This window comes from Myotis nattereri (assembly GCF_964212035.1).
Source record: "Myotis nattereri genome assembly, chromosome: 13".
Lineage (NCBI taxonomy): Eukaryota > Metazoa > Chordata > Mammalia > Chiroptera > Vespertilionidae > Myotis > Myotis nattereri.
In genome coordinates this window covers 42,849,215-42,874,993 of record NC_138088.1, presented here as the reverse complement: position 1 = coordinate 42,874,993, position 25,779 = coordinate 42,849,215, and the positions used below count along the sequence as shown (strand labels likewise).

The 25,779-nt window shown below is 47.7% G+C and overlaps 1 protein-coding gene across 1 annotated transcript in view; it reads left to right on the top strand.

Annotated features, from left to right (window-relative positions):
* The window catches only part of SEC31B (SEC31 homolog B, COPII coat complex component), a 28,882-nt gene extending 6,947 nt beyond the window's left edge, over window positions 1-21,935 (top strand). The window contains exons 3-26 of the mRNA XM_081105237.1: window positions 424-619; window positions 830-925; window positions 1,376-1,384; window positions 1,792-1,935; window positions 2,293-2,435; window positions 3,530-3,629; window positions 3,760-3,921; window positions 4,441-4,575; window positions 7,685-7,915; window positions 10,056-10,130; window positions 10,381-10,479; window positions 10,832-10,928; window positions 11,407-11,600; window positions 11,798-11,924; window positions 12,298-12,443; window positions 13,162-13,335; window positions 14,610-14,771; window positions 17,737-17,914; window positions 18,319-18,633; window positions 18,896-18,954; window positions 19,261-19,407; window positions 19,915-20,025; window positions 20,496-20,567; window positions 20,802-21,935. Coding sequence (XP_080961363.1) covers window positions 424-619; window positions 830-925; window positions 1,376-1,384; window positions 1,792-1,935; window positions 2,293-2,435; window positions 3,530-3,629; window positions 3,760-3,921; window positions 4,441-4,575; window positions 7,685-7,915; window positions 10,056-10,130; window positions 10,381-10,479; window positions 10,832-10,928; window positions 11,407-11,600; window positions 11,798-11,924; window positions 12,298-12,443; window positions 13,162-13,335; window positions 14,610-14,771; window positions 17,737-17,914; window positions 18,319-18,633; window positions 18,896-18,954; window positions 19,261-19,407; window positions 19,915-20,025; window positions 20,496-20,567; window positions 20,802-20,981 — 3,352 coding nt within the window. The 3' untranslated portion in view covers window positions 20,982-21,935. The remainder of the gene's footprint in view (window positions 1-423; window positions 620-829; window positions 926-1,375; window positions 1,385-1,791; window positions 1,936-2,292; window positions 2,436-3,529; window positions 3,630-3,759; window positions 3,922-4,440; window positions 4,576-7,684; window positions 7,916-10,055; window positions 10,131-10,380; window positions 10,480-10,831; window positions 10,929-11,406; window positions 11,601-11,797; window positions 11,925-12,297; window positions 12,444-13,161; window positions 13,336-14,609; window positions 14,772-17,736; window positions 17,915-18,318; window positions 18,634-18,895; window positions 18,955-19,260; window positions 19,408-19,914; window positions 20,026-20,495; window positions 20,568-20,801) is intronic.
* The last annotated feature ends 3,844 nt before the right edge of the window (window positions 21,936-25,779 follow it).

Sequence of the window (25,779 nt, the reverse complement as noted above, 5' to 3'; positions counted from 1 at the left end):
AGAACCACTGCCCTATGGGGTTGTTGAATATTCGATCAGTTAATACATGTAAAGCACTTAAGATAGTGCTTGGTACATAGAAAGTATTCAATAAATGTTAATTGTTATTTGAGTTGTGAGGATGAGGTGAAGTGACCTATTTGAAGTAGTGATCTAGGCCTATATAATATTAACTTTTAAAAAAAGTATCCCCACACAAGTCTGAGGCAGTGGCTTCCCGGCTTCTAGTGTAACATAGAGCGAATATTTTTCAGAGAAAGGGCAGGACCCAGCAGAGGAGACCTTCATTCTGGGTCTGGGATATGAGGAAGACAGGCAGGCCCCAGCTCAGGGTGGGAATGCCTGCATAATGGCAGAGGCTGGCAGAGATGCTTGCTCATATGGACCTGAACTGGTGCTGATTCAAGTTCCTCCTCTCTGTAGGTTTCACAAGCTGATCTGGGGGAGCTTTGGCAATGGGAACCTGGACGGCACTGGGGTTATTGCAGGCGGCGGGGACAACGGTATGCTTACACTATACAGTGTGACCCACATCCTGTCTCCAGGAAAGGAGCCTGTGATTGCCCAGAGACAGAAGCACACGGGGGCTGTCAGAGCCCTTGACTTTAACCCTTTCCAGGTACTACATTTCATTTGGTCAGACATGGCCAAGCCCCCAAGCAATAGATCGAATGGAAGCATTCACTTATGACTTTCAGTCTGTAACTCTGAACCCTTCCCAGGCTGTTTCGGGGGAGGCTTTGGGAGCCTCATCTATGGGTCGCTTTCCCCCTCTCCTGCTCCCATCTCTTCTGGGATGGTGGTCTCCAAAGACCTGTGCTTTGTACAGGGCAACCTGCTGGCCTCAGGGGCGAGTGATTCTGAAATCTTCATTTGGGATTTGAATAACCTGAGTGTGCCAATGACCCCAGGATCCAAGTCACAGGTGAGGAGGCTCCGGGGCTGCTGCGTACAGTGTGCAGCTGACTTTCCCAGGGAGGCAGCCAGAGCATCGGAGATTTTAGGCTTTACCACTGGAGGGCAATAAAGCTCCACAGACAATGTGCTACCAGCCAGATGATGACAGGGATGGAGGGGAGGGGAGTGTGTGTGTGTTTGGATGGGTGGTTTGTGGTCATTAACTGTCTTAGGGGTTGGAGTAAGACATTGAGAGAAGACATTGTATAGCTTAGGCAAGGTTAAGCAGGTTTGGTGCAGAGGGGACTCCCAGATATACCCTGGTCCTTTTTGTGGGAGGGTCAGCCTTGTCTCTGTATCTGGTTTTCCCATGCAGTCGGGGGTCTCATGTAGTTCTGTCTCTAAGTGTGCCTATCTGTCAGTCTATAGCTGGGCCTATCTTTTTGCTTCCTGGCTTTTCTCTGGCTTATGCTTACAGTATCGTGAGGTAAGTTAAGAATGAATTTCATAGCATCTGTGCCCTAAAAGTAGCAATGGCTTTTTTTTCCCTGCCTTGCTCTCTCTGGGAATCTTGGGTGTTTATGTTCCCCTTCCTCACTTCCTCCTTTTATCCTTGAGGGTTATTTTTAAATCTTGACTCTATCCTCTCAGGAGCACCTTGAGATAGGAGTGAAACCCAAGTGTGCCTACCATTGTCTCAGCTCTGCACCAGTACCCTAAAGGAACCTCTCTGGAAAATTCAACTCCAGCTCCCTGAGACTGTCTTGGTTTGGGTAGCACCATATCTACTGTTAGGCTTTCTGTGGGTGGCTGGGAGCAGTGGAACAGCAATTGCCTTTTGGTTGGAGGGGGAGAGCAAGTTGTCCTTCACCTGCTACCCCCATCCTGCCTCAGCAGCCCCCGGAAGTCATCAAGGCACTTTCTTGGAACCGGCAAGTTCAACACATTTTGTCTTCTGCTCACCCCAGCGGCAAGGCAGTTGTATGGGATCTCAGGAAGAATGAACCTATCATCAAAGTCAGTGATCACAGCAGCAGGGTGAGTCATGAAGCAAAATACAGGCTTGGGCTGTGGCTTCTCTCTCAGGCGTAGTCATTGCAGCTACTCCTCCCCAGGCCAGGTTCTGTTTGCAGCTGTTACACATGTGGATTCAGCCCCGAGCAGATTTCCTATTGAGAGTGAAAGCTTAGGGACCTAAACAGACCTGATAATGGGCGCTTCTAAGGCTCCTTTCTTATTCATGGTCATCACTTATTCCCGATGGCTGTGGTGGTCTCAGTCACCTAGAGGAGACACAAAACCTGCCCTTGGAGGGGTCCCATCCCTATTGGGCAGAATGGGTTCTCACTAGAATGGGCAGGTTATGTTACCCATTGGAGTCTGCTTTGTTCACAGATGCACTGCTCAGGCCTGGCCTGGCACCCAGACATAGCCACTCAGTTGGTGCTATGCTCAGAAGATGATCGTCTCCCAGTGATTCAGCTGTGGGACTTGCGCTTCGCCTCCTCACCCCTGAAGGTGCTGGAGAGCCATAGCAGGTAGTATCTCAAACTTCATCTGCATCCTTGGTGGAGAGCAGGGGCATAATGACCTGGGTAGGGGGCAATGAATGCCTCACTTTAGCCACCAAACATCCTCCCTGTCTTCACAGCCATCCCAGTGAACACACAGTCACCCAGTCCTAGCTCCAGCCCCAACCAAGAGGAGTTCCTTTAGACCCAGAGGTCATGGAAAAGAGCCTGAGATGCCATCTAACTTCTAGAGATGGGAGTGGAGATGGGGAAATGAGAAATATTGGAGCCAGTGTTTAGCCCCTAGGAGAGTCCCCAGGCTCCCATCTGGTAATGTTCATTTCTTTAGTGATGAGGTTGCCTTCTCCAAGACTACTTCTTTTTTTTATATATATATATATTTTATTGATTTTTCACAGAGAGGAAGGGAGAGAGAGAGTCAGAAACATCGATGAGAGAGAAACATCGATTAGCTGCCTCCTGCACATCTCCTACTGGGGATGTGCCCGCAACCCAGGTACATGCCCTTGACCAGAATCGAACCTGGGACCCTTCAGTCCGCAGGCCGACGCTCTGTCCACTGAGCCAAACTGGTTTTGGCTCCAAGACTTCTTAATAGAAGAATCTTGGCTTTTGTCTGTCCTGCACACAGGCCTGCCTCTGAAGCTGAGTTCTGGGGCCCATAGCAGAGAAAGCAGCCCCACAGTCTGTTCTTTGTGACTAAAAGGCCATGTTGCCTTTATACCTTCTTGGGAACTTTTGAGGGTTAGATCCTCGCTACTCTCCTGAGCTAACAAGCACCTATAGGGAGGGTGCTTCTGTGATTCATGCTGATTCATAGTCCCTACTCTACAGTCAGGGAACAGAAGAAAGCCATCCTGCAGTGATCTATGGAGAGCAGAGTGATACAGTGCACAGTGCATAGGCTCTTAGAATTGACTTGGGTTCTGGCTGTTTGCTGAAAATTCCTTAATTTTTTAAAACCCCATTTTTCTCATTTGTAAAATGAAATCAGGCTGCTCATTTTGTAGGGATGAGATTTATCAGAGCTATATAAAGTACCCTATTCAGAGTAGGCCTTCGGCCAATGCTATGGACAGAGGGACCTCCTTCCTTTTTAGGGGTATCTTGTCAGTGTCATGGAGCCAGGCTGATGCTGAGCTGCTGCTCAGTAGTGCCAAGGACAACCAGGTCTTGTGCTGGAACCTCGTGAGCAGCGAGGTAGGCTGGCCCTTCTGTGGGCGTTCTGGGATGGGAGATGAGATGGTAGGGGAAACCCAGCAGCAGCTATGCATTCTGGGCCGCCTTATCTGTGTCAGGGTTTCCCTGATGGTGTGTTCCCTTATATTAGGTGGCATATAAGCTACCCACACAGAGCAGCTGGTGCTTTGATGTGCAGTGGTGCCCTCGGAACCCTCCAGTATTCTCTGTTGCCTCCTTTGACGGCTGGATCAGTTTGTACTCTGTGATGGGTAGGAGCTGGGACGTCCAGCAGATGAGACAGGTTGACAAGGTTTGAAGGGCTTAATGGAAAATGCTGGAGGGAAGGGGCTGTCTCTCTTTGTGGGGAGAGAGCAGGACATATGGCCTGGGAAGAAGTGGGGATATTGAATAGTAGGAGGGGAGGGCCCTGAGTTTGGGAGGGCTCTACTTTTGCTCCAGTGCCCATCTTCCTGGGAGGAAGTCAGTCCTGCCACAATACAAAAGAGGCCTTCACCTTCACTTTTGTTCTTGGATGTTCCCTGTGGTATTTCAGGGACATTGGACCTTATGCTGGGACATTATTTGGAAGTATGAACTGTCTTACCTCCCTTGCTCCTACATATCCATTTTGTGTCACATTCCTCTGCAGACCTTAGAGCCAATAGGCTACTTCATGGGAATCCCACAATCACCATTAGAGTACAGGAATCTCGTCTTTGTGGGCTAGGTTAGGTATCGCAAGGGTTTCTCCCAAAATGGAGTTTGTAGGTGGAGTTCCTGGCTAGACCACCATTTCAGGCTGGTGATGCAGGTGTCCTTTTGCCCCCAGATCTCTTCCTCCTTCAGCAAAGGCCAGCCTCTCCCCCCATTGCAGATGCCAGAGCAGGTGACCCAAGCATCACTGATACCTCCTCTGAAAAAAACCCCCAAATGGATGAGAAGGCCAGCAGGTGTTTCATTTGCTGTAAGTGTAGTGTGTGTATGTGCGAGGTTGTGTGTGTGAGGGCTTGTGAAGCCTACTGTGTGCCCAGCACGGAGCTACGTTCTGTAGGAGATACTTTTTCCATCTACCTGTGTCTCAGAGTAGGTCCCGCTTTACTGCTCAAGCTTCCCTCTCTACCCCTTCACCTGCTTGCTGTCAGTCCTGTATAAAGGCATTGATTGCTTTAGACCTCCCGGTTATGGAGAACTGCCTGAGATGCCACCTGATTTTTATCTAATCTTTATGTGTCTGAGTAGTGAGTACTTTAAGTAGTGAGTCCAGCTATGCAAGGGTTAGAATACAAAGCAGGAAAGAAAAAAATAGATTTCATCCTGTCAGTCCTCTGCTCAAAACCCTTGACCTTTGACCCGCATTACCTTATTGGCTCAAAGCCAAGTATACACAGCGCCCCTTTACCCTTCCAGTTTTTATTCCCACCTTATTCTTATGTGTTCTCTACGGTCCAAATAAATATGACTCTATGTTCCACGAATAATTCCCCAACTCTGCTGCCTCCACCTGTACCCCATCCTTCAGCTTCTCTCTCAGGCTATTGAATCCTGGTACAGCCCTTCAAGTTCCCTCACTTAAATCCCACCCCCTTTCGGAGGCCCATCTTTAACCTCATCAAACTTAACCTCACTTCTGTAATCTCACAGATTTATACTCCTGTAATGATACATTCTAACTGTACTAAATTTATGTAGATGCATGTCTCAGGACCCTACTAAGTAATAGACCCCTAGTGGATAGGGAGCATATCATCTTCATTTTTATCCCTAAAGCAGTGCTTCTCAAACTTTAGTGGGCATACAAGTCATCTGGAGCTCTTATTAAAATTCTAATTTTGGTTCATTCGGTCTGGGGTTGGGCCTAAGATTCTGATTTTCCAACGAGTTCCCAAGGTGATGCCCTTGCTGCTGGTCTGAGGAGTAGCAAGGCCCTAAAACACCTAGCCCAATGCTTTAAATACTAGGCTTGAATTAAAAGCAGAGGGATAAAAGTAGAGGCTCTTGTTTTCAGAGCCAACAGTTTTATTAGGGAGGTTAGACCAACACACTCAAGAGGCAGCGAAGTGAAGGATTCTGAGGTCACAAGACTTAAATTATTATCGATCTGTCGATTATCAGCTGTGTAACCTTGGGCAGGTCACTTCACTTAGGACTTCAGTGTTCTTATCTGTAACACAGGGATAGTGGTAGCTGCCTAGCTTACATTAGTGAATTGACATGAAGCTCAAATAAAAATATATGTAAGCACTTGTCAAACTCTTCAGTACTATACCAATCCAAATTCAGGTGGTTTTGTTTAGCACTAATCGAAGTACAGTATAGATTTTGTGCTGTAGGAGTCAAGAGAGGATTTCTGCTTGGGAAAGCTCATTAAGGAGGGGGTCTGAGGAAGGGAAATAGTAAATGGCTAGGGCAGTGGTCAGCAAACTCATTAGTCAACAGAGCCAAATATCAACAGTACAACGATTGAAATTTCTTTTGAGAGCCAAATTTTTTAAACTTAAACTATATAGGTAGGTACATTGTTATTAATTAGGGTACTTCTGTGGCTTAGGAAGAGCCACACTCAAGGGGCCCAAAAGCCGCATGTGGCTCGAGAGCCGCAGTTTGCCAACCACAGGTCTAGTGGAAAGATAGATAGGTAAAAAATAAGTAAAATTTGTAAATGCCATAATTGGGGTATGATAAGGTGCCATAGATCACACAGAAGAAAGCAATTTACTCTGTGGGGGATGGATGTTTAGGGACTATTTCAGAATGAGTATGATGTTTGATCTCAGTCTTTTTTGTTAATCCTCACCTGAGTATATTTTCCTAAGGCTTAGGAAGAGCCTCACTCAAGGGGCCAAAGAGCCATATGTGGCTCACAAGCTGCAGTTTGCCGATCACGGGGCTAGGGAATAAAGCAGGAGTTGTCAACCTTGGCTGGCTGTAATTGGAATAACCTGAAGAATTTAAAAATACTGATGCCTGGTCCCACCCCCAGAGATTCTGACTTTATTGTTTGGCGTAGAGCCTGGCAACTCCGAACAGCTCCCCAGGTCATTTTAATAAGGAGCCAAGGTGGAGAACTGCTAGAGTAAAGGGCCTTTACTAAGCTTTGTATTTATGCCGAGTGCTTTATTTTATTTTATTTTTTAAATATATTTTTATTGATTTTTTACAGAGGAAGGGAGAGGGATAGAGAAGCTAGAAACATCGATGAGAGAGAAACATCGACCAGCTGCCTCCTGCACACCTCCTACTGGGGATGTGCCTGCAACCAAGGTATATGCCCTTGACCGGAATCGAACCTGGGACCTTTCAGTCCACAGGCCGATGCTCTATCCACCGAGCCAAACCGGTTTGGGCCCGAGTGCTTTATATAAAGCACCTAGTTTGGTGAGAAGGATGCTCAGGTTGAGGTGTTGTGGTGGGTGAGGGCACAGAGCAGGAAGGAACTGGGGACTTGGGGTATGTGGCGCAGTCACATGAATGAGCAGGGAGAGAGGTGCTGCAGAGGCAGGTCTGGCCATGGTTTTGAAGGATTTTGTGTACAACAAGCAGAGCAGCTTCAGGTCTCTCCTGTGGCTTTACGAAACCATTACAAGCCCCTGTGTAGCAACAGATACAGGGTTGTGGGCTAATGCTTGGATTGGAGGGAGGAAAAGCCTAGAGGCTAGTAACCTATTCCAGTATTCAGGTGCGCTAGCACTGGGAATGGGATAGAGGGACCTTCACAAGAGACACTGAACAAGAGGTAAGACTTTGTTGTTGCTTGGCTATAGTTGTATAAAGACTGATGATGCCAAGGTGTTTGGTCCAGGTGACTGGGAGAAGGGTGGTGCCAGGACAGATGAGGAGAAGATGAGTACCATGTGCTGAAGATTTAAGCTGATGGTACTAAAAATGCAGAGCTGGTTTTGATATGGGGGCACATTTGCTACTCAATTCCTGATTCTATTCCATCCCCAAGTGTTTTCTTATTATTGATTTCCTATCCTAGGGTTGACCAATATAGGCCTGTCCTGTGATCCTGACTTGGTGTTAATTTTTAGCTCAAAGGCATGACCGTTACCTTTCTTGTTTTTCCTCATCAGTTTGGGGGGAAGCTGGTTACTTTTGGCCTTCCCAGCACCCCTGCCCACCAGGTGCCACAGCCCTGCCTTCGCCTAGTCTTCATCAGTCAAGTCACCACCGAATCCGAATTCCTGATGCGGTCAGCTGAGCTGCAGGAGGCCCTGAGATCAGGAAACCTCCTCAATTATTGTCAGAACAAGATCCAGCGAGCGTCAGTGCAAAGTGAAAAGATGCTCTGGCAGTTCCTGAAGGTAGGAAGCCTGAAGGCTGGATGCTCAGCGGTGTTTCCCCAAAGCTGGGTACGGCAACACCAGGAGATGCATAGCCACACTGTGACCCAGATTTCAGAAGCCCTGACTCCTAGTAGGTCTTTTCCTACATGACACCCACCCTCCGGACACAAACTCTTCACCCTTTACCAGAGAGAGGCTCAAAGACCATTCGCACTAGGAAAGGTGAGGGGTACAAGTGACATTTGCCCTTTTTGCTACTATTGCTCATGTCCTGGATACTTTGCTGGAGCTGAGGGGAAGACTTCCACAGGGCCATGCTGAAGGGCAGATAAGATGATGGGAAGGGAGAAGATGGGAAGGGAAAGGAAGGGAAGATTAGCTGAAAGAATATATCATTATAAGAAGGCTTTGAGTTTGTTTCAAGTAACCCAAGGCAAGTCATTGTGGTGGGACTCGGGGCTCAAGCCCTGCTCTACTCTGGAGGCATGGCTTCAGTTGCAATACTGCTTTAACTTCAATTTCCTTATGACACCAGGAGGAGTGCTATAGATCAAAGGAAGTGAGCAAATGAGAGGAGAGGGCTAACGAAAGAAAGATAAATAACTGACCAGGCAGACAGTGAGAGGGTTATTCAGATGTTTGGGATTGTAGAGAAGAATGCAATAAGGACAGGGCCTTGCTCCAGGGGATCTGAGAAGGACGTGGGTCTGTGCCTCAGACATAGAACTTAATGAAGAAGGACACCCAGAATCTGGGGCGGAGAAAGGGATTTGAGAAAGATCATCAACTATAGAGTGAAGCTGGAAGACATGTGGGAAGAAAAGAGAAAGGGAGCTTTTGTTATAAGCAGGATACAGATAATAGCTCCAGGAATGGTGGGGTGGGAGAGAGAATAGAGGGAGCGGTCAGGAGTTCAGCCTTTATTTTTACTCAAGCAGCGGTGTCCAGAGGACAGAGGGAAGACTGGTTGAAAAGCTACCCCAGAGCTGTCCATCAGAATGGTCCTGAAGCTAAGTGCAGATGAACATTTCCAAGGGAAGAGCATGGAAGAAGGAGGGGCCTTGAGAGGCTATGGAAAAAATTGTAGTCAGAATTCATGATTCAGTATAGGAGAAATGAAGGGCCCAGACCAGCGAACCCAGGTTAGGGTATGGCTTCAGGAAGGCTTGGCCCTCAGTATCTGGTACACTGAGTAGGTAAACTGACTTTGTTTACTATATCCATGCACTTTCCAGCAGGAGTCTTCTCAACCTGACATTTAGACTCAGAAGACTCACTTGGTATCATCTCCTCAGAAAGATGTGAGATAGAAACCACAGCCTGTCAGCAGGGCAGCATAGGGTGCTCCCTCCTGGGGCCGTTCTTGCAGCATCCATGCAGCAGTGCAGAGTTCTCTTCAGCGCCCCAGAAGGTAGCACAGGCGCAAGGAGTTAAGATGTCCACCAGGCAGGTATATAAGTTGTCCTGGCTTAGAAGTCTCAAGCCCTTAAGAGCCAATATCTCTTGTACCAACTCCAAAAGTGTAGCTTCTAGAGCAGGGGTGGGCAAACTTTTTGACTCGAGGGCCACAATGGGTTCTTAAACTGGACCGGAGGGCCGTAACTAAAGCATGGATGGAGTGTTTGTGTGAACTAATATAAATTCAAAATAAACATCATTACATAAAAGGGTACGGTCTTTTTTTTTTTTTAGTTTTATTCATTTCAAACGGGCCGGATCCGGCCCGCGGGCCGTAGTTTGCCCACGGCTGTTCTAGAGTCTCTGCAAGGGATCTATTCAGTTACAAGAGTCTTTGCAATCAGGGAAGCCTAGAACATGGTGCCCCCATCGATTATTTATAGTCTATATAGTTCCAGTCCAAATGCAGTTTACCAATCACAAGCAATGTTGCCTAGAAACATAGCTCATACTTTACTATTATCAGGTTACTAAGGTAACAAATGTAGGAAGTCAACTGAAGGTTCAGTTTTCTTGCAGAGAGGGAAAAGGTTTTGTTAACACCATGCCTACAGCCCAGCAGGAATCAAATCTGAGGAGAAAAAAAGGGAGAGTACAAAGAACTATATTGGAGAGTACACTGGCACAGATGTCCAGTTTTAGCAGGAGAGGGTTATTTACATTCATATAATGGAGACTTCTGTGTCCTGTGGTTCCTTAGGTGACCTTGGAGCAAGACTCCAGAATGCAATTTCTAAAGCTATTAGGATACAGTAAAGATGAGCTTCAGAAGAAGGTAAGCTGCTTTCACATCAGAATCATGTACTTTATATGCAGAGAATCCTATCAGTGGAAACTATCTCAGAACGCCTCTTCCTGAGTGTCACTAATGTATATACAAACTTAACCTCCTGGAGTTAGGCTGTTTCCCAGGAAAATAGCTCAAGGATCTTAGTCTAGTTGGTGGGGTTTGGAGGTGGAAAGAAAGCAAAATGCTTGTTTGACCTTGTGCTGGGAGAGTGGTACTCACAAGTCTCTCCCTGCAGGTGGCCTTGTGGTTGAAGAGAGACTCAGGGCTGGGTAAGAGCCCTCAGCCCAAGGGAGATAACCTCAGCAGTACCAGACAGCAGGCCTTCGGCAGCCAGGTGTGGTAGGAGCCCAGCCAGCCAGACCTGCAGTAGCACAGGAGTCCGGCTTTTAGGGCATTTCCCCCTTCCTGGCCCTTTGCTTTGCTCTCATGAAGTGCTCAGCTTCTATAGAAGTCTTCAGACCCCTTCCTCTGTGTCAGTGAGACACAGAGTTCATAAGCTTTTGGGCTGGGAGTGGATCGGTGTTTTAATCATGAACTTGAGCCCTTCCCAAACCTTACCTGCTTCTTCTTTTAGCTTTACCCATTGAGGGTCAAATTTATTACTGTTCCCAGAGAGAGCTACTAAGCCAGCTCTCTGTCTTTGGGGTTCATTTCCTAAGTAGCCACCTTGGTCCTTCCTTGTTCAGGCCTCCAAACACACCACAGAAGTCTCTGCCTCCTCAGCTTTCTTTGATGAGCTGGTCCCTCAGAACATGACTCCATGGGAGATCCCCATCACAGAAGGTACCCTCTGCATGGGAGTAGGTAGGCTCAGAGTTCTCAGACTTGAGGACATTGCTTTCTTGTCCCTTGCCTCCTGCCTCGCACCATCACAAATGCTGGGTGGTTCTGTTACAGGTTAGAGCACTCTTTGGCTGTTGATTTTCATGGATGGGTCTTTCCTATGGAAACCTTTCTACTAAGATATTTTCTCAATCTTTCTGGGTTCTTGCTTTAAGGACTGTGACCCTGTCCTTGCTGAGCAATCAGACATCACCTGTGATACTGCCACATGAGTTACTTCCTCATCTTGGGTTCTCTCCTTAAAGAGTAACCAGGACACCCCACTATATTTTGTTGTTGAGGAATGAAACTTGGGAGTTTGTTTGGGGATAAGGAAGCTGAATGATACAGACATAGGAGGCGTGCTATGGGCTCTGCAGGTGACGGGAAGCTAAGGTTTGAGGGCAGGTTAACGTGGAGGGGATGCCTCTGCCCCCAGACACAGATGGACTCCTGAGCCAGGCTCTCCTGCTTGGTGAACTGGGCCCTGCCGTGGAGCTGTGTCTGAAAGAAGAGCGCTTTGCTGATGCCATTATCCTGGCCCAGGCAGGGGGCGCAGATCTGCTGAAGCAAACACAGGAACGCTACTTGACCAAGAAGAAAACTAGAATCTCCTCGGTAACTGCCCACTGTGCTGGAGAGGAGAGGAGGGCATTTCTTGGACTTTGTGAGGTGGATGTCCACACTTTGGGACTGGTGTTCAGAGGATCTGCCAAACTCTTTCCCACTCTAACCCTGGGCCCCTAGTACGTGGTCTAACAGGGAGCCTGCTCCTGCTGCCTGTGCTGGATGAATGGTTGATGACCTAATTCCCTCCCTGCCCATTACAGCTGCTAGCCTGTGTTGTGCGGAAGAATTGGAAGGATATGGTGTGCTCCTGTAGCCTGCAGAACTGGAGAGAGGCACTGGCTTTGCTGCTGACATACTCAGGGCCAGAGACATTCCCTGAGCTCTGTGGTAGGTGGCCCTAGGCTTTAGAATGGAGTGGTGTGACTTCAGCGTGAAGTCAGTGGACATGCTGATGGAGGAGGCAGAAGGGCAGGCTGAGCTCTAGGAGGCCAGGCCGTGTTATCAGAGCCAAGGTCTGGTTCAGCTGGGAGGCAAGGACTGTAGTGCATGCCCCTACTTTCATTTGTTGTCCTGTTTTTCTTGTCACCTCTTGAAGCAAGAGCTTTGCCCTTCATTGTAGAGCAGGGTGAGCCTCAGTATTATCCAAAGCCACTGTGGCTACTTGTCCCATAGCTCATGATCCACCACCCATTTCCAAATTGGGAAAGGAGGAGGAGCCAAGGGAAGCTGTGACATTAAAGAAGTTTCCATCTCTCTGCAGACATCTTGGGTACTCGAATGGAGCAGGAGGGCGACAGGGCACTCACCTCCGAAGCCAGACTCTGTTATGTGTGCTCAGGGAGTGTGGAGAGGCTGGTGGAGTGCTGGGCAAAATGCCACCAGGCTTCATCCCCCATGGCTCTACAGGTACCCCTTCTCTGCAGGGCACAGTCCCTTCATTACAGACCCTAAGGAGAGGCTAGTGGTAGGGATGTGCAGGAACATCAGAGCGAGTCCTCTGGTTACCCAGACTGGAGTCAGGGTATAAGGGAAAATGGGCCCTTAATGTCTGGGACCTTCTCCCAAGGATGAGCTGTCACCTCCTCCCCTCCTCAGTCAGGGAGACTGAGCAGAAGCTACTTAGGTATTAATCTTCATAATGTTTTCCTACTTCAGATTTGGTTATACAGGTTCATTCAGTATTTGAGTAATTGTGAGCCTGGGCCTCCTATTAACTGCTATGAAAAATTCTGTGGATCTAAATTATACCAGACACTCTTCAGGCAACCAGAGAAGATGGGGGTCACAGACTCACAGGGAGACAAAGTCATACATAAAACAGTAGCATAAGTGAGGCTGAAATTGCTGATGGCCTAGCAGAAAGTGTAAAGAAAATAGGCAGAGATGTACGAGAATCTAAGATCCCAATGGCCCCACTTGAGCCCAGTGCTAAGAGCTTGGGAGATGAGGCCAAGTGGCTCTTCTTTAACTGTCATGTCTCTTGTATGTCATCACCTTCAATTTCCATCTGGCTGTGGCCAGATGCCCTCCTTCCCATAGTGGGAAGTCCCTGGGTGAGCTGTCTGGGCTTAGAGAGCAGGATGTGCTTTGAACAGGGCTGACTGCCCTCACCTTGTTCCTCTAGGACCTGATGGAGAAGGTAATGGTTCTGAACAGGAGCTTGGAACGACTGCGGGGTCCTGATGGGGTGAGCCCAGGCCCTGCCACAACCTACAGGGTCACTCAGTATGCCAACCTCCTGGCAGCCCAGGGCAACCTGTCCACTGCCATGAGCTACCTACCCAATGACTGTGCTCAGGTGAGTGGGGTCTTGGGGAAAGAGCAAACCATTTAATTCAGTCATCGAGCACTGGCTGAGCAATTCAATGTTCCTAGGCACTATGCTAAATGCTGAAACTCCCAGGATAAATAAGATCTAGTCCCTCAGGAAGCTCACAGCCCCTTGGGGGTGGGGGGTCAGGGTGGGGGTGCAGGTGGGGGTGGGAATTAGATGTCACTAACTCATAGTGCCATAACAGAAGTTTATACTAAGCACTGTGGGACTCCAGGGAAGGGGCTGGTTTTTGCCTGCAGAAGTCAAGGAAGGCTTCTGAGTTGTGCTGCATTCAGCATTGCCAGGGGTGAACCTGAGGTGGGGGGTAGGGGGGGTCGGTGAAGGATTAAAGAAGACAAGAGAATAAAGCTGGGCCTAGGTGGGACACTGCTCTCGGATGGAGAGACAGTGCCACAACCTGCAAGCCAAGTCTTTATTTTATAGCCAGATTCCCTAGGCAAAGTAAGGGCGTGGTCAGGATGTTTACAATGTTCTCTCGGTTTCAAATCTATTCAGTTACATGCACCTGAACTCTATCAAGCTTTGTTTTGGCAGCACTTGCTGTACCTCCCACAGCCTGTATCACTTAGCCTCCTGGGACCACAGGTTTGGACCATAAGGTCAAACCTACAGCTATATCCTTTGGCTATAATTGTGCTGGGAGGGCTTTGCTCTCCAAGCTGGGACTTGTAGTGGCTTTGCCACGAGCACGAGAGGACCAGGCCCTCTCGTTAATTCGAGGCTTGAACCTGTCCAAACACTATAGCCGCTCTCCACACTGAGTGGCTAAAATTGTTGAGCTGGACCTTCAAAGAGAAGTAGATATAGGGCAGTGGTTCTCAACCTTGGCTGCACATTAGAATCACCTGGGAATCTTTTTAAAATCCTGATTTCTGGGCCTCATCCTCCCGAAATTCTGTTTCTTTGTTATGGGGTGAGGCCACAACATTAGTAACAAAGAAACAGAATTTCTGGAGGACGAGGCCCAGAAATCAGGATTTTAAAAAGATTCCCAGGTGATTCTAATGTGCAGCCAAGGTTGAGAACCACTGATAGAGTGATCTAGGCAAAAAAAAAAAAAAAAAAAGGCAAGGAGGAAGCCTTGGCAAGGATTGTAGCTATCTTTGAGTCATCTAAAGTGGCTAGAATGTCGAGAGTCATCTGAAGTTTGAATGCTATATGGGGCCAGGCTTGTAAGAGAGGATGTTTACTTGTTTTAATTTTACTTAACTCAGTTCTTCATTATTATGACTTTATAGCCATCAATTCAGCAGCTGAGAGATCGGCTTTTTCATGCCCAGGGTGCTGATGTCTTGGGCCAGCAGTCTCCTCCTTTCCCCTTTCCTCGAGTCATTGTGGGAGCTACTCCCCACTCTAAAGAAACGTTATCTTGCAAATTGGGATTCCAGCCTTCTCACCAGGTAACACCTTGTTTGTTCATTCATTCAAAAATACCAATTAATGTCTACCAAGTGCCAGGTATGGTTCTAGGCACTCGGAATATATTAGTGAACAGAAATGATGAAAATTCTTGACTTCATAAAGCACAGATTCAGTTATTTTTCTAATAACTGTTTATTGAACAGTTGCTTGGCTCTCAGAAAGGTGCATAAGCCATGATCCTTGCCTTTAATTAGCTTATAGTCTAGTGCAGTGATCGATTGGTCGGCAAACTCATTAGTCAACAGAGCCAAATATCAACAGTAAAACGATTGAAATTTCTTTTGAGAGCCAAATTTTTTAAACTTAAACTATATAGGAAGGTACATTGTTATTAATTAGGGTACTCCTAAGGCTTAGGAAGAGCCACACTCAAGGGGCCCAAAAGCCGCATGTGGCTTGAGAGCCACAGTTTGCCAACCACGGGTCTAGTGGAAAGATAGATATGTAAAAAATAAGTAAAATTTGTAAATGCCATAATTGGGGTATGATAAGGTGCCATGAGATCACACAGAAGAAAGCAATTTACTCTGTGGGGGATGGATGTTTAGGGACTATTTCAGAATGAGTATGATGTCTTTTTTGTTGTTAATCCTCACCTGAGTATATTTTTCCCCATTAACTTTTTATTTTTTTAAAATATATTTTTATTGATTTCAGAGAGGAAGGGAGAGGGAGAGACAGAAACATCAGTGATGAGAGAGAGTCATTGAACGGCTGCCTCTCCTGCACACCCCACAGTGGGGATGGAGCTTGCAACCAAGACATGTGCCCTTGACTGGAATCGAAGCCAGGACCCTTCATTCCACAAGCTGGTGCTCTATCCACTGAGCCAAACTGGCTAGGGCTCCCCACTAATTTTTTTAAAATATATTTTATTGATTTTTTACAGAGAGGAAGAGAGAGGGATAGAGAGTTAGAAGCATGGATGAGAGAGAAACATCAATCAGTTGCCTTCTGCACACCCTCCACTGGGGATGTGCCTGCAACCTTGACCGGAATCAAACCTGGGACCCTTCAGTCTGCAGGCTGACGCTCTATCCACTGAGCCAAACCGGTTAGGGCCCCATTCATTTTTAGAAAGAGTGGAAGTAGTGGTAGAAACAGCAATGTGTGAGAGACATATTGGTTGGTTGCCTCTCACACATACCTGACCTGGGCTGGGGATTGAACCTGCAACTCACTTATGTGCCCTTGACTGGGAATTGAACCCAAGACCCTTCAGTGAGCCAGCACTATAACCATGGAGGTCAATGCTCTGACCACTTAGCACACTGGTCATGGCTGTTTGATCTCAGACTTGAAGATTAAAAGTTATTTAGGCAAAGGAAGAGTTAGGTGAAGGCTATTTTAGGCAGTGGGGACAGCATGTACAAAAGCATTGAAAGGAGAGTGAGCAAAGCCCATATGAGGAGCTACTGATATTTTAGTGACATTGCAAAGCAGGTCTTTGTGGCAGTGGAGTAGGCTTAGATGAAGCTGGGGTAACAGGAGTTATATCAGGAAGGACCTGGCAGTCTGAACTAAAGAGCTTAGACTTGACTCTGAAATTGATAACAATCAGGTGCTATTGAATAGTCTTATGCAGGACAATAACTAGCTCTGTGTTCAGGAAGGGCAAAGCTAGAGGCAGTTAGGAGGCTATATAGAAATAAACGATGAGGACATGAAATAATCTAAAGCTAGAGAGTGAGGTTGGATTTGAGATATTTAGTACATAGAATTAACAGAAATTAATGATAGTTAAGAGGAGTGTGTGAAGTGGGGGGACTGGCTCCTAGTTTCAGGCCAGATGGATAGGGTGCTGTTAACTTATGATGCCGTACTGGAGGGGCTGGAGAACAAAATCCAATGAGATTGTAAATAGAGGTATTAGGCAGAAGTCACATAGGAATGAACTGGGAAGTCTCATGTATCCTAACCCCACCCCACCCCACGCCAACATCCTACAGCAACCACAGTGCAATAACAAAACCAAGAAACTGACATTAGTACAATCCATAGATACAGATTTGAGATTCATATTTCACCAGTTTCATATGTACTCGTGTGTGTGTGTGTGTAACTATGTAAGAACTTGTCTTTTTATCTTTTTAATGGGATCCTTCACAAAGCAAAAGTTTTTAATTTTATAGAGTTCAATTTATTGTGTTTCTTCTATGGATCTTGCTTTTTGTGTCAAGACTAAGAACTCTTTGCCTAGTCCAAGGCCCCCCAAATTTTCTCCTCTGTTCTTTCTAGAAGTTTTATAGTTTTACATTTAAGTCCATGTTACTTTGAGTTAATTTTTATTTAAGGTGTGAAATTTAGGTTAAACTTCATTTTCTTGCCGGTGGATTTCCATTTACAGAAAAAGCTGTCCCTCCTCCATTGAATTTATTTTGCTCCTTTGTCAAAAATTCATTGGGCATATTCATATAGATTTATTTATTAGTTCTCTATTCTGTTCCATTGATCTATGAGTTTATCCCACTACCAATACCACTCACTCTCTTGATTACTACCTCTATGCAGTATGCCTTGACATGAGGAAGAATAACTCCCCCACTTTATTTTTCTTTTTCAAAATTTCTTGGGTATTCTAGGACCTTGCCCTTCCCACATAAATGTTAGAAAAAGCTTGTCTATGTAAAAAAATTATTTGCCCATATAGATGTGAATTTATTTCTTGGCTCTCAGTTCTGCTTCATTGGTCTGTGTGTCTGTTTTATGGCCAATACCATACTGTTTTGATTATTGTCACTTTGTAGTATAATTTGAAGCCATCAAGATCTTGATGACTTGTGTCTTTTCTCCTTATCATTGTTGATTTTTATAGAGATTTATCAATTTTATTGATTTTTTTTAAAGAACTAGCTTTTTGTTTCATTTTTTTCTAGTTTTCTGTTTTTCAGTTACTTACCCTTTTCCCCCTTTCCAAGTGCTAATCCTTTATTCTCTTCACAGGTTCCCACTTCATCTACAAGGCCAAGGATTTTCACACCCCAGTCATCACTAGTGATGCCCTTGGCACCTTCCCATTCTGGCCCTTATCAAGGCTCCAGAATGCAGAATATAAGAGACTACAGGGTACCTGAGCCCCAGGTTGCCCAGCCTTTGCCCCTGGGCCCTGGGGTAATGCCTGGTGAGTGAGTGATCCGTCTGGGTAGAACATAGAAGAAAACAATTGGCATGGTCAGCGTGGATTTGAGAGGTAGTGTGTCTATAGAGTGAGAGGAGCTTGGAATTTGAAGTCAGAATTCCCAGTACTGTCACTTGCTGGCTTTGTACCTGTGGGCAATATACTTAGCAATATACTGTTTCTTTTGAAGAGTAAGAGTAGTTGTTACGTTGTTCATTTCAACCCCACAGGATTGTTTTGAGGGTCTAATAAGGAATACAGTCAAAAGTACTTTGTACATGGTAGATATCCATATGCATGAGTATTAATCATTTTTGTTATTAGTGTTTTAAAAAATTATTGTTGCTGCCTAGTCTCCCCTCATGTGCTCTGAGTCTCTCTCAAATTGAAATTCTGTTGCACTTCAGCTTTATCTCAGCCACAGCTGTTAAGAGGGCAAAGGACGCAAGCTCCTAACCTCATGGGATTCCCTGGAACATGGCCTCTTCCTGGCCCCCCTCCACCCATGGCACCCTCAGGCATCATGCAGCCTGATTCTGCCCCCCTGCCTGAGACTGCTCGACTGCTTCCTTTCCTTCCGATGAGACCACCAGTTCTCAGCCCTGTGAGCTCCCAGCCCCCAGGCCCTCCTGTCAGCTTCCCTGCAGCACACCCTCCAGGAGGACCAGGCGCTCCATGCTCTAGCACCATTCAAACCACTGGCATCTTGACTCCTCACCCAGGTCAGTCTCCTTTCCATGGCTTTCTTTTTCTCGGCCATTGCCTCCCTCCCCTCTCCACTCCTCCCTCTACCACCTTAGGAATCTCTTCCTCAAACCAATGAACTGGGGCTCCTTTGGTTGGAGCATGTCAACTGAGAGTATAACTGGTCTTCAGAGGGAGGTGAGGTGGACTCCAACTAAAATCATTTTGATGGTCTTCAGACTAAGAATTTGCAATGTTCCTGACCATGCCCCGAAATACTTTTGTCTTTGTATTATACAGGACCTCAAGATTCCTTAAAAAATGCTCCAGCTCCCAGGGCAAACCTCCAGAGGAGACAGGTCAGTGCACCTCCTTACCGACCCCCTCATACATTTACTAGTGAGTAACCCACATTTTAGTTCCTTACAGAATTCAGCCCAGTCCTTCCCATGCTCAGACATGCATTCTGCCCTCTCTTCCCTCTCACTCTTCTTCCCTCAGCCCCCTCCTCTTTCCTGCTTACATTGTACACCAGTCTTCCCACTTCCTGGTTTCCCACTCACTATTCTGTCCACTGTTCACTCATAATTTCTACCACTCTCTCACATTAAGGCCTAGGGAGTCACTCAGCTTAGACTCAGGTGCCTCTCTTTCTCTCTCTTCAGTTGCCAGAGACATTTATGTCCACAGCACCAATTACTGCTCCAGTTATGAGCCTCACCTCTGAGCCACGAGGGGTCCTTTCCTCACAGCCCCCTGTCCCTGGTGTGGGTCATGCTCCCCCTGGAGCACCAGGAGAACTCAGCCTGCAGGTGACGATGTGTTCCCCTCCCTTCTTCCAGCCCTCAGAAAAGCAGGGAGTGCCCTGGCCAGTGCGGCTCAGTTGGTTGGGCATCATCCCACGCACCAAAAGGTTGCCAGCTCGATTCCTGATCAGTGCACATGCCCAGGTTGGGGGCTCAATCCCCAGTAGGGGGCATGCAGGAGGCAGCTGATCCATGTTCCACTATCACATTGATGTTTCTTTACCTCTCCTGCCCTCTCTCTCTCTAAAAATTAATTTTAAAAATCTTTTTTAAAAAAGGAAAAGGAAAGCAGGGGCTTGGTAGATGGGCCTCATTCCTAAAGGTAGAGTCAGACTATGAGCTGGGGAATGGGGAGGGACAGGCACCAAGTGTCCTTACTGTAGCGGGTGCCCCTACCCAACTCTGCTATGCTCCAGTGAGAACAGTGAGGTGCCGAGTCGCTGAGGACTAGTCCCTAGGGAAGCTGCGAGAGAGACAGCTTGCCCATCTGTCCCCTCTCCGCTTCTTCCTCAGCAACGGCCACCAGAGAAGGTGTACAGGAAGGAGCTGCCCCCAGAGCATCAGTCCTTGAAAACCAGCTTTGAGGCACTTCTACAACGTTGCTCCCAGTCTGCCACTGACTTAGTAAGTCTGAACCTTCCCCACAATGCCCTCCTTATACCCTTAGCTGGTTCCGGGACCCCTGAGCTCTAGAGCAGTTCTTTGTGTGATCAGCTCTTTTCTCACTGTCACTTGACATCGTATGCTTATTTGATCTCCATGCAGGGGGTTGGGTTGGGGGTGGGGGGCGGACACTTGTCTGATCTGAAGTCCAGCTCCTTGGCAGCAGGACCCAGTAGCATCGGGACTAAACTCTTGGAAAGGCAGCAGGAAGTACTCAAACGAGAGTGAAACCAGGAGTAAGGAACTTGCCATGCATTCACTGGCTGTGTCAGCTTGAGCAAGTCACTTACCCGCTTTGGGTTTCCATTTCCTCCTTCAAAATGAAAGAAGTAGCCTTTAGCCATTCTGGCTCTAATCTACTGTGATTCTTTATAGTCCTGTGTAGTGTGAGGTTTAGGGGCTAGAATCAGAATCCATTTTCCTCCCTGTAGAAGACAAAACGGAAGCTGGATGAGGCAGCCCAACGCCTAGAATGTCTATATGAGAAGCTCTGTGAGGGGACAGTAAGTACACTGAGTGTGCTCCTCTGCCTCCTGCCCTTCCACCATCACCCATGGCCAAAGGGAGCTCAGGTGTCCTCTGTCCTCTCCCCGTAGGTCTCACTGACCTGGGTTCCCACAAAATACATCCACGTTGCCTGGACTGTGCTCCAGAATTCAGTCCTCTCTTATCCTTTCCATGCCGCCAGGGTGGGGGCTGGTGTGGGCTCACTAACCGAAGGGCCACTCCCTCCACAGCTCTCGCCTCAGGTCCTGGCTGGGCTCCACGAGGTTGCCCGATGTGTGGACACAGGAAGCTTTGAGCAGGGCCTTGCAGTGCATGCCCACGTGGTGGGCTGCAGCCGTTTCAGCGAGGTCTCCAGCTTCATGCCCGCCCTGAAGGCTGTCCTCACCATTGCTCTTAAGCTGCACGTCTAAGCCAGGCAGCCTCTCTTACCAGGAGGTCACTGCTGCTGTTACTCAACTGTTCTCCCTGCGGAAAAGGGAATTTCAGAATAGATTCTGTTTGTATTTCCCAGCCCTCATTCTTGTTGCCGGGTATATGATGCTGTAGGCTTGGCTCCAAACTGGCAGAGTGCCTGCTTTCTTTCCTGTGTGCCTGGCCCTCGATCTGTCCAAGGCTTGCTCAGCCTCTGAGGCAGAGCATAGGGCCAATTCTGTACTTCCCCTAATACTGTTCTCTGGGGCAGGGCGTGGGGCAGGGTATCTTCTCCCCAGGGATGTTCTGTTTAAGTGGCTTCTAAGAGGATGAGCAGGATCCAAGTCTACCTCTGCTGTACCCATCTTTTGGGTCTTTTGTTTTTCTCCTTCTGTGGGTTATGAGCCTAATCTTACCTTCTCCTGGCCTCTGACTTCATATTCCCAGGTCCATATTTCTCTTAGCCCCAGTGGCTGGAGTAGAGTTGACTGTTCATCCTCTGAACAAGTCATAGACATGAGGGATGGGTACTGAGCAGAACCGAGAGAAGGAATGTTGGCCCTTTTCTAAAGGAATATCTCATCTGCCAGCATTATTCGGGGTGGGTGAGGTTAGGTGGAAGGGGTGCATTGCCTTTTGCTGGGAGCTATCTTGGCCTTGAGATAGAAGCAGAGGGACCACCGCCTATGGGAAATCGCCCCTCACTTGACCTGTCTGAGCCCTGGTCCAAGGAGGGCTAGACCATTCATTCTGTATGAGCCCAGCTCTGGAATAGGAGCCATATTAACAAAAGCCTCTCTTTTTAGCACTGCTGCTCGAGGGTGGGAGGCCCTCTCTCCCTCAGCCTCCACATGTCTCAGGGCTGCCTTCTCTGGCTGCACGTCCATGGTTGGATGCTGCATTTGAACCACTGATGTACTTAAGGTGCAATAAAGCTGCTTTGATTTGGTTTCCTCAGTCATCTCCCAATAATTGTCTCCTGGGTCCTATTTTGCTCTTACCTCTCTTCCTAGTCCTCTGTTCCTGCACCTTAATAAAGCAGGGAGAGGCTTTGGTCAGCTGGGGAATCAAGAGAGTTGAAGAAAGGAGGTGTCACTGAAATACTCTCCTTGCAGCATTTGTGGCCACTCTGCCGTGTGTGTGCGCACACATGTGTGCATGTGTGTATCTCCATCCGTGCCTGACCATCAGCTCCAGGGTTTCCCCCACACCACTTCAGGGCTGAGCTCAGCTGCACAAAGGGACTGGGTGTGAAGCCAGGGGGGACTGTCTCTAATCCTGTTGTAGATCCCATCATGTCTGCGGGCTAGATGTGTGTGTTTGGGAGGAAGGGATTGTTAGGCAGTATTTGTTTGTAAAGCCACTTGCTCTTCAGATAATACTTGCACTAACTTCTATTGATGAAGCAGTGTGAGCCCCAGCAAAGTTCTTTCCCAAAGTGTCTTTGAAGCCAAGAGCCCATTGAAGGGAAGAAAGGCCGGGAGAGGGGATTAGTTTGTTCAGCAGCTGTGAATTTCAGTGGGAGGTTGATGAACTCCGAGGTCTTTGTCTAAATTAAAGAGGGAGGGGGAGGGAGCCACTGTTGGAGCGAGAGCCCCACTTGGGGCCCTGAACTAACACAAGGAGAAGTCTGAGCTGCAGGGAGCTGTGTACTGACTGCGAGGACTTTTCCCAAACACTTTCGGAAGAGGTGTTGTGAGAAGAGAAGGGGGCGGAGTGGGGGATTAGCATGTGAAATGAAGTTTTCATTGACTCCCGTGGGGGTAGAAAGCTATTTTAATGGCATTTTGTTCTCCTATTTTCTCTTCTTGAGCTCTTTAGAGGTATTGTTTTGCTAAGGCAGGCTTTCTTCCCCCTTCTTTCCAGTCTGTGGATTGCCTCTATGGGAGCCAACATAAATATTTCTCCTCCAGGAATGCGGGTTAATTAAAAGGAAATGAATGAGTGGAAGCATCCAATCCAGACCCACAATAGGCGAGTGCCCTGTCCTGCCCTCCCCTCCTACCACCACCAGCACCACCAGCGCTGAGCCTGACCCTGTCTCTGTCTCTGCCCTAACCTGCTGCTAAGGCCAATTGAGGCTCAGATTCTTTTCAAGAAAAGAAAGCCCTGCCTGTGTGTAGGCTTTCGGGCCAGGGACAGGAAGGAGACAGTGTTTTACACCATCTCCACCCCCCACCGCCGGAGTCCTTGTCACTTCTCAGGACCTCCCTCTGTTTCTGTCCCAAAGAGCACCCAAGAGAGAAGGGGCCTGGGTTTCACTGCCCACCCCATGGTAACGTACTAGCCGATGGAACGAGCCAGACAGCGTTCTCAGCACCAGTTTACATCTATGAAACAGAAGGTTTGACTAGCTGACTGGAAGGTGTTTTCCCAAGCAGCCATTCTGGAGTTGTCCACGTTTGTAAGGGGAACACAGCCCTGGTGATTGAGTCTGAGAGAGAATCTCAACTCCATGAATGCAGGGAGAGCAATGTAGTGTTTACCACTCTGTTTCCACTCTGGTGTTCGTTGATGAATGAATGGATAATGCAGAAAGTGTGTGTGTAGCGGAGGGCGGGGAGAGAAGCAATACAAATGTAAGGTAACTCGGCAATGTTTTCTTTATAGAACTTGAATGTATCTGGTATCAAATATATCCATTTGGGAATACAAACAACCTGTGAAAGAACTACCTGGCAGTGTGACATGTTTTGGGTATTGGCCTGAAGTTATCAAATATGAAGGACAAAAGTTCTCCTGCTTTTATGCTGAGAGACTCCCCTGGAGAATGCAGCTTTCCTTTACAACATCGTGCTTTTTTAGATTTTGTAGTTGTCTTGCCAGGTTTCTTACTGTACACTGTCAAATACTCCGCCACGTGGGACAGCCAGGTTGGGATATGCTGCTGCTTGATGAAGGAAGAAGGGCAAGTTGGGAGACTCAAGAGACCCAGATCAAAGCTGAGGGAAGAAGCAAAGGCGTTTTGCTGGTGGAGCTGGGAATACAGCGCTAGGGAACCCTGAAGGGAAGTGTGTCCCCTAGAAGGAAGGAAGGAAGGAAGGAGAACCGCTCTTTTCATAAGTGTTAGGACCAGAAGAGGCATAGGAATGAGGCCAGGGCCTGGGGGTCTGACCTGGCCACTGTCTCAGTCTGGAATATGGGAGCCCTTACACTCACAGGTTGGCCCCTAGAGCCGTGGCCCCTGTCACCTACTTGGGGCCACACCATCTCTGTGCTTTCTCCTGCTCTGGGAGACGCGGGATGAGGTTGTCTAGCATCTGACCAGTTCTGCTCCCAAGAGCAGACCCACGGCCGGCCTAAAGGAAGAGAGTTGGCTGGGAAGCTCCTGGGCTGCAGAGTGACGGTCGGGGATTGGCTCTTCCCTTCCCATGGCCCTCTCTCCTAAGCAGGTCCCTGCTGCACTGCTTCTGGGACAAGAACCAGGAGACTCGAGCACCACAGCAGCATGCGCTCACTCCTGAGTGGACGTGTTAGTGGAAGATTTATGTGGCTGACTGACTAATCCTTGGCAGATTCGCCTCAGGCCAGAATAACTATTTAGGCCATCCGGAAAGTGAGGCTCTACGGAGGATGGTCTTCTGGCAAGGTGGGACCAAGGGGAGGGCCAAGAGCAGTGATGTGAACCTTTTGAGCTCGGCGTGTCAGCATTTTGAAAAAGCCTAACTTCACTCTGGTGCCGTGTCACATAGAGAAATTTTTTGGTATTTGCAACCATAGTAAAACAAAGATTTATATTTTTGATATTTATTTTATATATTTAAATGCCATTTAACAAAGAAAAATCAACCAAAAAAATGAGTTCGCGTGTCACCTCTGACACACATATCATAGGTTCGCCATCACTGGCCTAGAGGTTGTATCTTCCACCTGCCTTCCTCTATGTCCCCAAGAATAAGTTCGATCCCTGGAAAAGGCACATATCACAGCGACTGCAATAAATCAAAAATCCAAGGTACTGAACTTCCTATTAGTTCTAGTTTCATGGCAGAAAGTTTACTTATTAAAGGAAGGTATCCAAGGCCCTGAATCCTGCCTGTTTGAGAACCAGGTTAGTGAAAAGGAAGGGTCCCAGCTCCTCCTTTCTTATACCTGCCTTTAGAGGTGCACAACCCAATGGGAAACTGGCTTTATGGAGCTCAGTCTTGGCTCGGAGGAACACGGATCCTGTGGGGAAGGAGAAGAGGTAGAGATGGTTGCTAGGGGGCAATGGGCTAGGGGCAGGGAGGGTAACTTAAAGGGTAGGAAATGACTGGCCATCTGACCTTACATAGTTCCTAGACCTTGTGGGTATGTGTCTGGAGCACCTTGGTGATTGTCAGGAAGTCATTGTCCCACCGGTAAAGTCCATTAGACACGGAGTCACAGGATGAGTAGCACCCTGGGTTTTCAGCAGGCAGCACTCTAGGGTACCCACTTTCCCCATCTTCAACCCTTGCCCCAAGAACCGGTCCCCCAACACATGCTTTTCCTGGGTCAGTTTTCTCACAGTTTCTCTTTAGGGAAAGAGGGTAAGGGAGAAGGGGAGAGGAAAGCATTAGAGATTCCTGGGGAGTGGCTCTGCAGAAGGAAGATGTAGCTGTGATAGAGACCTGGCAGAAAAGGGGGCGGGGCGCAAAAAAGGACAAGAGAGAAGCCAAGGCTCCCCCCACCCCCAGCCCCCTGTGAGCCCTGTATATTTGAGCAGGGGTCTTCCTGTTCCTACGGCTCCATAGGCTAGGTCCAGCGTTAGGGCAACTAGGACGGGGAGGAGGACCATCTATTCTCATCCTCGTCCAAAGAAGATCAATAGCTCAA